At 48.5% G+C, this 12822-nt stretch overlaps 1 protein-coding gene across 1 annotated transcript; it reads right to left on the bottom strand.

The window, feature by feature from the left end:
- Positions 1-8450: 8450 nt before the first annotated feature.
- Positions 8451-12058, bottom strand: IL1F10 (interleukin 1 family member 10). The gene is made up of 4 exons (XM_047746910.1): positions 12006-12058; positions 9816-9901; positions 9383-9510; positions 8451-9099 (listed from the first exon to the last, which is right to left on the bottom strand). The coding sequence occupies exons 1-4, from the start codon at positions 12047-12049 to the stop codon at positions 8887-8889; spliced, it is 471 nt and encodes a 156-aa protein (XP_047602866.1). The 5' UTR covers positions 12050-12058; the 3' UTR covers positions 8451-8886.
- Between the last annotated feature and the right edge of the window lie 764 nt (positions 12059-12822).

Below are 12822 nucleotides of genomic sequence, written 5' to 3'. Positions count from 1 at the left end.
TTAGAAACTTTGTGCTCATTTATGAATGTATAGAAATAAGAATACCAAGTCTCTGCCCTTTAAGAAGCTCACTGTCTGGTGCTTTTTAATAATAATGTTGATAAAGGGTCAAGCATTCACCTGCCACCAGCAGTGTATGTGGTATGGATTCTGTTATTCCAATATTCTCTTGTCAGGACCTCTACAGAGCAGGAGCTCCCACCCCTACAGTTAAGTGATTGGTCAGGCCTAGGAAGTGCCACCTACAAAGTAAAACAAAAGTGTACCCAAGGATAACACAATTAGAAGAGACACCCAACTTCCAGAATGAGAAAGGTAGTAACATCAACCTTGACCCCTCACCTAAAAACCATGCTCCTATCCCCCATACTAGGCAATCCTAGGCAAAGCATCTCCTACCCTAATAGAGTCTACGCTAGTGAATTCTCAGAACCCATGCTTCCCTGAACTTCCACGCTGGGCACTCACTTTGCCTCTCTCTCAGGGTGTCTGGGGGAAGTAACAACTAACAAGCAGCCCCTCGTAATGAGGATGATTTTCCATGATCTTCTATGACTAATGAGCCTGAGCATAGAATGACATTTTAGGTCACAATCATGGCACATGTTTTTTTATAGAGAGTTATGTTCTGATTCTCAACTTCCTGTTTCAGTTATTCCTTTTTTGTCATGGAAATATACACAGACGGAGTGCCACGTGCCCTGATGGGATTTATTTCTATGGGGCTGGTTGTGGAGGAAGTGAAGTTTCGTTTACACTGGGGATCCTCAGAGACTTACAAAAAATCACCCACAAACTCCCTTGAAACTCAGGTTTCTGGACTTAGCCCCACAACTCTGTACCGGTTGGTTTGAGGGGGACTTAGGAGTCTTCATTTTTAACTAGATGAACCTGGTATAAGTGGTCAAGAGATTTGGGGAACCCCTCATGCTCTGAGAACAAAGTAAACATGCAAATCTGTGCTACCTACAAGGTGATCAGTATTCTAGGAGCTGTATGATGTGAGGGAGAGATAGTCTTGGAATGAGGGTCACCTACTTCTTAGGGTATCTGTGAAGATATTCTTTGACCTTCCTCTCAGTTTACCTCTCCAACTTAGAATCATCCCAAGCCATTGACTAAGTCCTCACCATGTGCTCAACACTGAACTCAGGGTTTGGGAGAGCACGAGAAAAGTATGAGCTTGAGAAGGCTAAGAAGTAAAAACTTACAGATATCCCCCTAACAGAATCTAAAGTAGGATTCAGTAAATACAAATGGAAGAGAGGGAAGGAAGAAAAAAAAAAAAGAGGGAAGAAAACATCGAAGAACAGCATGCGTACCTTTATCATAATATTGCCAGGGCACCAGAGGTCAGTGACTTTAAAGCACACGGTATTTTCCTATTTCAGAACCCATTCCTGGGGCCACAAGCCCTTTGCTTTCTGATTTTTCTCTTCTCCCTTAGGTCTGTTTCTCTCCAGCCTTGGTGATATGCCTTAAATCCTACCTCACTTCTACCATCTGCCTCCCATAGACAAGGGCTCCAGCTGGATCTCACTTTTCCTCTGGACATCGTCCCAAGGGTTAACACTCTTCCTTGGGTTCCCAGTTAGCCTTAAAGTCGCTAAGCAAAATGAAGAACATCTGAGAGGGCTTGATCAAGGTGGCTTTCCCATTTTCTTTAGACGTACCAAGTGCTAGACACCACTCATTTCTATATCCCCACCGTGCCAGCACTACATCATGGGTGCTCAGTAGTGGTCAATGAATGAGTGAGTGAATGGATGAATGAATGAAGAGTTTACTGCCCTACACAGCCCATTGAATTTGTTGTGAAGGCAGGGTAATGGGAAGGTCAAGAATGCTCGTTCAGTCTGGATCTAACCCCTTATTTTCCTCTAGTGCCTTTGGGGACAAACTTTTTGCAGGGCTTCCCATTAAAAAGTGCAGTTATTTCTCCACTCCCATTCCCTTCGATCCGGGCTGGCCTTGTGAGCTGCTTTGACCAGTCGAATATGGCAAGAGTGACAATGTGAGTTCTCGAGCCGAGGCTTCATGAGGTCTTATAGCTTCTACCTTTCCCCTTTTGAACAGCTTCCCTGAGATTGCCACATAAGGAAATCACTCTCCTGCTGGAGGACACACAGAGGAGAGCCAAGGCCCCCAATCAACAGTCCATATCGACTGCCAGACATATGAGTGGGACCATCTTGGACCTTCTAGCCTAGCTAACCTTTAGCTGCATGTGTGTGAACCCAGGAAAAACCAGCAGAGGACCCACCAACCAATACACAGAATCTTGAAAAATAATAAATTGTTGTTGTTTTAAGTTCCTAAGTCTTGGTTGGGGTGCCTGGGAGGCTCAGTGGGTTAAGCGACTGCCTTCAGCTCAGGTCATGATCCCAGGGTCCTGGGATCGAGCCCCTCATCGGGCTCCCTGCTCAGTGAGAAGCCTGATTCTCCCTCTCCCACTCCCCCTGCTTGTATCCCCTCTCTCACAGTCTCCCTGTCAAATAGATAAATAAAATCTTTAAAAAACGAAAAAAATTTCTAAATGTCGGTTGTTTGTTACACAGAAATAGGTAACTGAGGTACCATGAGAAGCACTTCAGACACTGACTGGAAGCCCTGAGACCCCATCCACCCATACCAGCCCTCCTGGAAACTAAACCCTTTCTCCGCTACTCCCACCTACTGTCAGTCCTTCCTAACAAATCCGGACAGGTGTCCTGGCGCTATCCTTCCTAGGTTCTGACATCCAAATTGGACCATTTGGGAAAATCCTACTTGAGTTTCTGGGGACTGAGCTCTACAGTGACCTGAATAATGAATATTCCCCCCAACTTATTGTATTCATGCAGCAAATGTTGCTAAGTACCTGACACACTATAAACACTTTTGAACGCTCATGATACATAAACAAATAAAACAGACTAAAACTTCTGCTCTGTGTGACTGCATTCTAGTAGAACAAGAAGGAAAAAAGTAAAACAAAAACTAAATCATAGCGTATGCTAGAATATGATAGTATTATAGAGGATTTGGGAATGCTGGGATTTGGAGAAGGGTACATGTTGCTATTTTAAATGAAGTGATCAGAGTAGCCCTCATTGAGGAATTGAGATGTAAAGAGAGAAGTCTAGTGCAAAGGCCCTGGGATGGCATCAAACCTGGAGTGTTTGTCTTTGGAGAGCAGTGAAGAACCTGGTGTGGCCAAACAGAGAGTGAAAAGAGAAAGGAATACAGGAGAGTACAACAGAGATAACTGTATTATGGCTCTCCAGAGAAACAGAACCAACTGGACAGATTAGATAAATAGATAGATAGATAGATGATAGATAGATGGATATAGAAATACAGAGATACAGAGATATAAATAGCTATATTTATCTACATTTATCTATAGAGAGAGAAAAAGAGAGAGGGAAAGATTTATTACAAGAATGCACTCATACAGTTATGGAAGTCAGGAAGTTCCATAGTCTGCCATCCACAAGTAGGAGAACCAGGAAAGCCAGTGGCAGAACCCAGTCTGGAGTCCAAAGGCCCTACAGTCTGGAGCTCCGGTGTCCAAGGGCTTGAGAAGATGGATATCCCGGCCCAAGAAAAGAAAGAGAATATTTTCACCTTTCCTCTGCCTCCTTATTCTATTGGGGTTCTCAGTGGATTGGATGAAGCCCACCACACTGGTGAAGGCCATCTTCTTTACTCATCCTACCAATTCAAATGCTAATCTCTTCCAGAAACACTCCCCACAGACACTCCCAGAAATAATGCTTTACCAGCTATCTGGGCTTTCCTTAGCTCAGTTGATTTGGCACATGAAATTACAATAACCCATTTTCCCCATAAACCCATGAGCATTTGTTGGAGTAGTGCTCCCTGGAAGAAGTCTAGAAAATACTTAGCTAGGAGATACCTGAGTCTCTAATCCTCTGAGTAGACAGGGTCATAGGACCATGACTTTTTTCTTTTCTTTTCTTTTTTCTTTTTTTTTTTTTTTTTTTTTTTAGCTCAGGTCCTCTGGCTATGGGCCCTCAGAAAGTGTCAGTGGGAGAAGCCTCTGCCAGAACTCCAGGCTTCCAGCTTTCTTTGTCACTCTACTTCTATGATCAGAACTTGGGGGGAGTCCCAAGGGGAATGGAGTGGATGAGTATGAGAGAGGCATTGGTGTCCCCGGGAGAAGGGATCAGGCATACATGTTTTGCTCCTTCCCATATATACACAGGGAGTAGAAGTGAGTATACATTTACTATCTGTCTTCCCTCCTAGGCTCCAACCTCCTAGAGCACTAAGAAGGTGCCAGGAAACTTGTCAGAAGGAAGGAGCATTCAGAGCTCCATAACGTCTTCACGTGATTTGGATCTGCGCTCACACATCGTTTGAGAAGGAAGCATCTATTGGAAGGGAGGCAGAGATCTGGTGCACAGGGGCTCACACACAGGGGATACCAAGCACAGGAGGAATTAAATTGCGCGGGTTCCAAGCTTCAAAAAGGCAGTGAGGAAGGCTGATCTTTGTTGCCACCTGCAGCCCAAAGGCCTTACTGCAGGCGGCTGGCCTCAGAAGATGGACTCTGGGCACTGGATCTGGGATTGCTTGGAGTTTGTGTCTTTTAGGGACAGAGCTTGGAATTTGCTTTAAGGATACACAGACTTTGTTTTGGCAGAATCGCTAGTGAACCTTCTTAGTTACACAAATGTAAAATCCAACCGGCAATGTTGTCAAATAACTCAAATGCCAGTGCTTCTGAGATGTTCACTTCTCTGTCTACACTCACTTTTGTTCATTTCTGTGGTGCTCATTGAAGAAGCGGTTGTACATGTTAGCAGAATGGTATCCAGGAAACCTTGGCTCCCATTAGAGACTTCTTCCTCGCTTTTATTTCCCTCCTTGAATCCAGGTTTAGACGTGCCTAGAACTGCCACATGTTGTGTAGCCTGGGGTTTGTGTCCAACGTTTTAAGCCATGGTTTGTAGGGGCTGTGATAAAACGCAGGAGTGGGATGAGATGAAAACTGGGGTCAAAAGGTAAGTGTGACTAGATGCTGAATCCTGGTTGGAATGGCACATGGGTTACAGGAAACCTGAACACATTATTCTCTTGTCTAAGGTTGCTCCAAGCCTTCTTGAAATAAAGACAAGGTCCTTTATCAATAGCTGCCCAGCTGTCTGGCCCCTCTTGTAGAGACACAGAGCGCACACCCCCAGACATTCATGCATACATACAATGCACATAGGCACACATGCGGACACCGGCTCATGCACGCACACAGGCACACCATACACACGTGTGCACACGTATGTGCTCGCAGGCACACACATACACATGGACACTAACACACACACACACATGCAGCCACACTCAGGACTTCCTGCAGCCATGTGGCTGCCTCTTCTGCCTGAAATGTCTTGACCTGCTCCCAGAGCTCCCCATGCCCCTCACTTGGCTGGCCCCCATGCATGCCTCACTGCCTCTAAACCCCCTTGGGTTGGGACCTGACCCCTTTGGATGGGACCACTTGCCCTCCCCACCAGCCCAGCTCCCTGATGCTGCCTGAATAAGAGGTTATGACACTGTCTTCTAATCGCTTGTTTACTGATCTCTGGCTCCCAACTACCAGTTGTACATAGAGAATGAGACCTAAAGAGTGCCCCTCCCAGAAATTTACACAGTCACAGCTCTGATTGGCTGGTTTCGGAATGAAACCTTTGGTGCGGTCGCCAGGGAGGAGGAGGAATTTAAAAAACAAGTCTTGGGAGGTGGAGGAAGAACATTCCTGGCAGCTCTGAGCTGTATATGTCAGAAGTTACTTTCATTTCCCACTCTTAAATCCCAGCATCAGAACATCCCATCATTATTTGGAACAGAACCCTGCAGAATTTCAGTCCAAGGCTCCCTGAGCGCTGTTTGAAGTGTCTTCCAGTCATTCTGCAGACAGCAGTCAATACGGGTCAGCTGTTATTCCTGACGTCCAGTTTCCCCACACTACACTATCTATACCTTTAAAGGGTAGGTACTGTGTCTCCTAAATCTCCTGTGTCCTCTTCATCTCACAAGCACTAACATAGGACTGGCATATATTAGATGTTCAAAAAGAATTTTTTTTTTTTACTTAAATAGAGAACTTGATCCAATTTACCTTTCTCTTGTGAACCGTGCTCGTGACTACCCAGACAGACCCAGTCCTCCTCCCAGCCACCGGCCCTGCACCAAGTTGGATCAAGTTGCGTTCCCATGAATGAAGGAGATAAGCAGGTAAGAGGAGGCAACAGGGCTGAGTAAACCTTGGAACCAAAGCACCAAAGCCAATCCCAGGGCATTACCAAACAGAGGGCAGGTGGGATGAGAGGGGGAGAGAAGAGGAAGATGGGTGAGGTCCTTGCAGCAGCTGGGTTGGTCCAATGTTGACCTCAGAGGCCCAGGCTTAAAATCCAGGTCCTGCTTGAAATACTTGGATGACTCCTCCACGTCTCCTGGATAAAGGTAACCTCCCTCCCAGGGCATTCCTAGCCAGGTCCCACCTAACTTCCTATCTTCATTTTCAACAACTCCTCAGCCACAAGCCCTGAGTCCCAGCACGTGATGCCTCATCACATCCCAGAGGTACTAGGAGCTCTTCTCCATCATGCCCTCCCAAGTCATTCTCTCTGCCTAGAAATGCCCAGGCCCACACTCTCTGCCTGGGAAACTACTCTTTCCTTGAGGCCCAGACTAAGTGCCCTTTCTCATTTGAAGCTCTGTCTAGCCCTCTCTGCCAGCTCCGCCTCTGTCCCACAATGCGGACCATCCACCTTGCTACCATGGCTCTCCTTACACTGTATAATCCTGAATGATCGGCAAGACCCGAGTGATCATCCGCTAATCCATTTGAGACTCTACCTCTTCACCACCTTTGGTGTTCCAGCAGCTACTCTGGGTACTGGTGACCTGAAACTGAACAGAACATGCCCTCCAAAAGCACAGAGTCGCTTCAACACATAAACACACAGGTATGACCTGAAAGCCAGGTGACAAAGGAATCAGGGCATATGCAGGCCATGGGGAGGCAGGATAAGAATCTACACTTACTAAAGGAGTCAGGCCAGCATGTCTCTCCTCTGCTACAACCCTTCCCGTAGCTTCCCTTCACACGTAAAGATAAACTGAAGCCCTCACTTTGCCTTTAAGGCCCCCATGGCCCAGCCCCTGCCGGTCTTGCTCACCTCCTAACCCTCTCCCTTATTCTCCAGGCTCCAATACCCCTGCCTCCCACTGCTGTTTGGACACACCAAGCCCCTTCTGTCTCAGAGCCTGCAGTCTTGCTATTCCTCTGCCTCTTCACTCCCAGGCCCGCTCACTCCTGTCCTTCAGCCTCAGCTCAGACGTCAGCTCCCCAAAAAGAGTCACCTCCCCTGACCACCTTCTCCCAAGTCATTCCGTACATACCCTGCCCACACTCTATCATGTAAACTGCTCTTGTTTTCTTCTTTGATTGGTTGCCTGTTTAGTGTTTCTCCCGCTCAATTATCACCTCCAAGGAAGCTTGTTCTTATTTGCCAGCCTGTCCCCAACTCCCAGAATAAGAGTGGAATAAAAATGTGTGGAATGATATTGCAGTCAGATGGGCCAGGATGACCTTGAGTTCCATCATGTACAGCTCATGCAACCTTCCCCAAGTTATTTCACCCCTTCTAGTTCAGTGTCCTCATCTGTCAAATGGGTACAAATGCTTGCCTTGCAAGCTGGTTCTGAGGGTGAAGACAACCTGTCCTTGAATGGCCTGGCCCCTGGTGCATGTTGGATGGACACAGAGTAGTCGCACAAAGGAGGAAGAGGGCTGGCAGCCCACTGCTCTGAGCACCGACATCATGGGCTTCTGCCCTAGCCTGCTCCTGACCCCAGATTGTCTGTGAAATGGAGAGGGATTCAGGCTCCCAGGACGAGTGTCAGTCCTATTCACAAACTCTCAGCCGAGTTCCAGCCCTGTATTGCTGGCTGGGACAAGTCACCTTACCTGAGCCCATCAGTTTCACCACAGCCTTAAACTCAACACACCCAGGACAAACTCGCCATCCCTTCCTCACTGTTCCTCACACGTCCACTAGCAGACAACCACTGGCATGGATCAGTCGGCTGAATGACATATTCACTGTGAAATATCTGATAGGCAAATCACAAGACTTGAACTAGAACTACAATTGTGAGCAACCCGAGATGTTGTCCATGCATGGATGGGGGGTGGGGGGGGAGCTGGGTTCTTCCTGCAGCTTCTGGCTATTTCTAGAAGCTCTGGAGCAGATGGGCTACAGGAGAAGCTGTGGGCAGCCTTCCAAGAACACACCGAGTGACCCATGCACCTTTCATTAAACACTGTTCACAGGAGCCTACTAAGGCCTCATACTAATTTCCTACTGCTGTTGTAACAAATTACCACAGATTTGGTGGCTTAAAGCAATACACATTTATTATTTTACAGTTCTGGAGGTCCGATGTCTGAAGTGGGTTTCACTGGACTAAAATTCAATTGTTTCTCCTAGAAGCTCTAGGGAAGAATCTTTTCCCTTGCCTTTTCCAGCTTCTGGAAACCACCAGCATTCACTGACTGGGAGCCCCATCCACTACATTTGAAATTAGCAGCATAGCATTTTCTAGTCTCTGGCTCTCATCCTCCTGTCTCACTCTTACGAGGTCCCTTGTGGTTACACTGGGCCCACTGGGATAATCCAGGATGGTCTCCCCATCTCAAGACCCTTACCTTAATCACGTTTGCCAAGTCCCTTTTGCCTTGTGAGGTAAAGCATTCACAGATTCTGAGGGTTAGGATGTGGACATCTTTGGGGGTGTTATTCTGCCTACCACACAGATCCTGAGCAGGAGGAGGTTGCCTTGGGGGATCAGCCTGGAACTCAGCCTCCTGCCTCCCTACCGACTCTGTTCAAAGTAGAACTCAGTGCGGGCCAATGGCTCACTCTCCTTGACAAGTTGTACTGGCTGCTGGGGCTCAGCTGGGCCACAGAGAAACCAGCCAGGCCAGGCAGCGGCCTCAAGCCTGAAGGCTGAGCCCAAGCTTCTCTGGAAGAAGGTGAAGCGTGTGGCCTCCTCACCACCCTTGTACAGGTCCTCGATGTTCACATCCTGTGGGGGCAAGGGGGCTGCTGCAGGATGAGGCCATTGGTTGAGATATCAGACCTAGAAGACCCCTGGGGGGGTCAATGAGGGACTTTACAGGGAGGGTCTGTACCCAGGGCAGTGCCTCCGGCAGGTTCTGGAGGGCAGGGGTCTTGGCACTAGGTGCAGAGGGAAGGGGAGGCAGGCGTGGATCTGTCTGGGAGTCCACAAATGAGTGCCGAGAGGCCAGAGCACCCTGGAAGCCAGGCCATGTCCACAGGGCCCCCCAGAACACAGCGTGGTTTCTCACCTCCAGCTGCAGGGTAGGCCCCTCTCCTGTCTCCACACAGGCTAGGCAGCGACGGCCTCCCTGGATCCCCAGGAAGATGGGGACTTTGGTGCGGTCCAGGCCTCTGTTGGGAAGTATGCAGATCTTCTCTGGGAGGAAAGAGAGAGAAGAGAGCCAGGAGATAAAGGACCAAGATGGCAAGCTCTCAGTGAGCTAAGCCCGGGCAGACAAGAGCTGCACCAGGGCATACCTGGCCTGGCCCCTGCATGGAGGCTGCTGGGCAGACTGGGACCCTTGCAGTGGTCATGACATTCTCAGAAGGAGAGGTCCTCAGCTTCTCCCTGCCTCTTTTTACTGTCACCAGAGGCAGAAGGGAAGGGGAGAGCTGACAGCAGGTGGAGCATGGGTGTGTCTGAGGGGAGGGGGACCCCATATGTTCACCCCACAAGCTCACCTGCACAGCAATTGTCCACACTGGGATCTCCCACCAGGAGCTGGTCGCCTCTTAAGTATAGAGCCTTCTGATCCGCATCCTTAATTCTGTAACAAGACAGTGGCGCTGATGGCCTGCTCCCTTCAGACACCGCCAAGCCCCAAAGTCTTCCCACCTCCATGCTCTGGCGTACCACACAGAGCACTCAGGTGTTCTTCTCCAAGTGAGAAGTAGGTGCATGACCCCACCCAAGAGCGAGTGAAACCAGGTCAGCCTTAAGGCAAGGGAAGGTCTTCTGGAACTTGTGATTCTCAGAGGCTCCATTTACCAGCGTTGGCTTTGGTCAGGGCCCCCGGGGCAGTGAGGAAAGCTAGGACCTTCTCACTGATGGGCAGACAGAGTTTTCCTGATTATGTTACTCCCTTTTCGTGCCCTTCCTGAGAAATTTCCTAGTGAGGCTCAGATGTCTCTAGGATATAGTGAGCCTTATCCCAGTTTTTCTGGGCCTGACCCAGTTTCACAAAAATGTTTCATTTTCTTCAGCAAAGAGGAATACTTGAATGTATAATAAAGTGTGGTTTGTGGGGCACCTGGGGGTCTCCATCGGCTAAGCGTCCACCTCATGATTTCCGCTCCGGTCTTGATCTCAGAGTCATGAGATCGAGCCCCATGTCAGGCTCTGTGCTTAGCACAGAGTCTGCCTGAGCTCCTCTCTCCCTCTCCTTTTGCCCCTTCCTTTTGCGCTTACTTGCTCTAAAATAAATAAATAAATAAGTAAGTAAGTAAAACATAAATAAATGAATAAAATCTTGAAAAAAATAAAGTGTGGTATGCTTTTCAAATATTTTAAAGGCTTTTCTATAAAACAAAATCCACAAATCAGGAAAAAAGTATATCCTATGTGACAGCAGGTGTGCCAACGTGCCCCCACCCCATTCCACGTGAGATGTGTTCTGGGGCGGCCCTGCATAATGGGTGCCAAGTTTAGGAGGTTGGTGAAGAGCCGGAGCAGGGCGTGATTACAGTCATTTGGGGTTGGCAGTGGTTCCAACGATCAGCCTGGGAGGGTAAATACGTGCTGGGAGCAGGGAGGAAACCACGGAGAGTGTGTGCAACATCAAAGTCACACAGGTTATTAGCTCAGTGGCTTGGCTGGTTTCAAAATGTCTGTCAGCTGCTCTCAGGACCTGGGGAGCCCTCCCAATCTCCCAAGGGCAGAACCTTGGGGCCAACGCCGTCGCCTCCAGGAGATTTTTCTCTCTCAATAACAGCTAATTATACTACCCTTAGCTAATGATTGTATGTATGTGAAGTAGGTTCACTGGTATAATAAAAAGAAGGATCTGGAAAGAGCTTGGGCTTGCTAGCCAGCCTTCCCTCTCCAACCTGGACAACCAGGGCTTGGGGGAAATTCATCTGCGGGCAACATTCTCTTTGGAGACCAGAACCCAAGAGAGATACCCCAAAAGGCTGACGTCTGTCTTGTTACGTGGGTACTCCGTGCACATGTGTTTTGTCCTCTCAGGCACATTGTAACTTCCAGAGGCCCCGACCAGCCCCCTGGTGTCTAGGACAGGGCAGGCCCATGGAGGAGCTGAGGAAATGCGGCCTAGAAGTCAGTCCTGGGCCTGACTGAAAGTAAGTACATTCGCCTTATGTCTCACCTCATTCCTCAAAGGGCTGGAGGCAGTTTACAGTGAAAAATCACAGGCTATAAAGTGTAACCTATAAGGAAAGTCTCAAATGTCAAATGAGGTAAAAGGGAGTTGGGAGTGCAGATAGGGAGGAAAGGCCACAGAGGCCAACCTATAAAGATGCCATCACTGAGATTCAAAATTGTCTCTGAGCTCTTAGGGAAAGGACAGAGCAGCACAGAGGGTGAGTCCTGGCTCTGTGTGACATGCGGTAATTTATTTAACCCCTTTGAGCTTCGGTTTCCAAATCTGAATGGACTCAGTCATGCCCTCCTTGTAGGTTACTCAGGAGGGCGGCAAGGTAGCAGAAAGGCTGGCATCCAAGGTAGCAGAAAGCCTGGCATCCATGGTCAGGGAAGAGAGCTATTGTTATGATGGTGATGATTAAGCTTAATTATGGGACACTTGAGATTTCTCGATGAGAAGGAGCTGTCTCCCTCCCTTCAGCCTTCTTTCTGTCTTCCCACATCATCCCCAGGCCCCTGGTTCAGAAAGTGAGAACTCCAGGAAGACTTACGTGTAGTATCTTGCCATGGGGAGGGAGCACATTCCTGTGGTCATGGGCAACTTGTCCTGCTGAGGGGGAAGGAAGAAGGGCTATCAGAGAAGGGTGGGTAGAGCTGGGGGGCAGACCTCCTGGGGAACCCCCAAACCACCAAATCACAGGGTAGAAAAATCTCTCTAGACTGCTTATCTATAACTGACTTATCAGAATCTTCCATGGTCTCCCCAGCCCAGCAAGCTCCAGGCAGCTCTGCTTCACTCTCCTTTGGGGCCATGATAGTGCTAGCTTGGGAAAACTAGAGAACAGGTTCTCCAAAGAGTTTAGACAGGAGTACTTCCTGGGGCTGAGACTGAGGTGGGCTGTGCGCCCACCAGTATGAGGATGAGCTAAGCTCAAACCCTGTCCCACTGCCCAGCCAGGCCCTAGATTCACATGAAGGTTCTGATTCGCCAGGGCTTGAAGTGACTCCACGACCAGATAGGTTGGGGAACTGGTACACCATCTCAGTTTTTCTCACTCTCCAGGAAACATATAAATCACCTGCCAGTTCTGGTTCCCAAGGTCTGGGTTGGAACCTGAGCCTGCATTTCAAACATGCAACCAAGTGATATGAACACTGCTAGTCCCTGGCCACACTTTGAGCAGCAAAGTACTAGATAGATGATCCCCAGCCCAGCCAGGTCACCAGCTGTGTCACCTCAGTGCAAGCACACTTTGTCGTGCTCTCTCTCAGCCAAACTACTGGTGCTCCTTTGGTTATAGATGCAAAAATAATGGGCAGGCTAGCAACTATGCCAAGTTCTGGCATGAACAGATACAGTGGAGGGCT

The sequence above is a fragment of the Lutra lutra genome, chromosome 9, assembly GCF_902655055.1.
Source record: "Lutra lutra chromosome 9, mLutLut1.2, whole genome shotgun sequence".
In the NCBI taxonomy this organism is placed as follows: Eukaryota; Metazoa; Chordata; class Mammalia; order Carnivora; family Mustelidae; genus Lutra; species Lutra lutra.
Note: the sequence above shows the minus strand (reverse complement) of the source record. Positions and strands in the feature narration are given on the sequence as shown.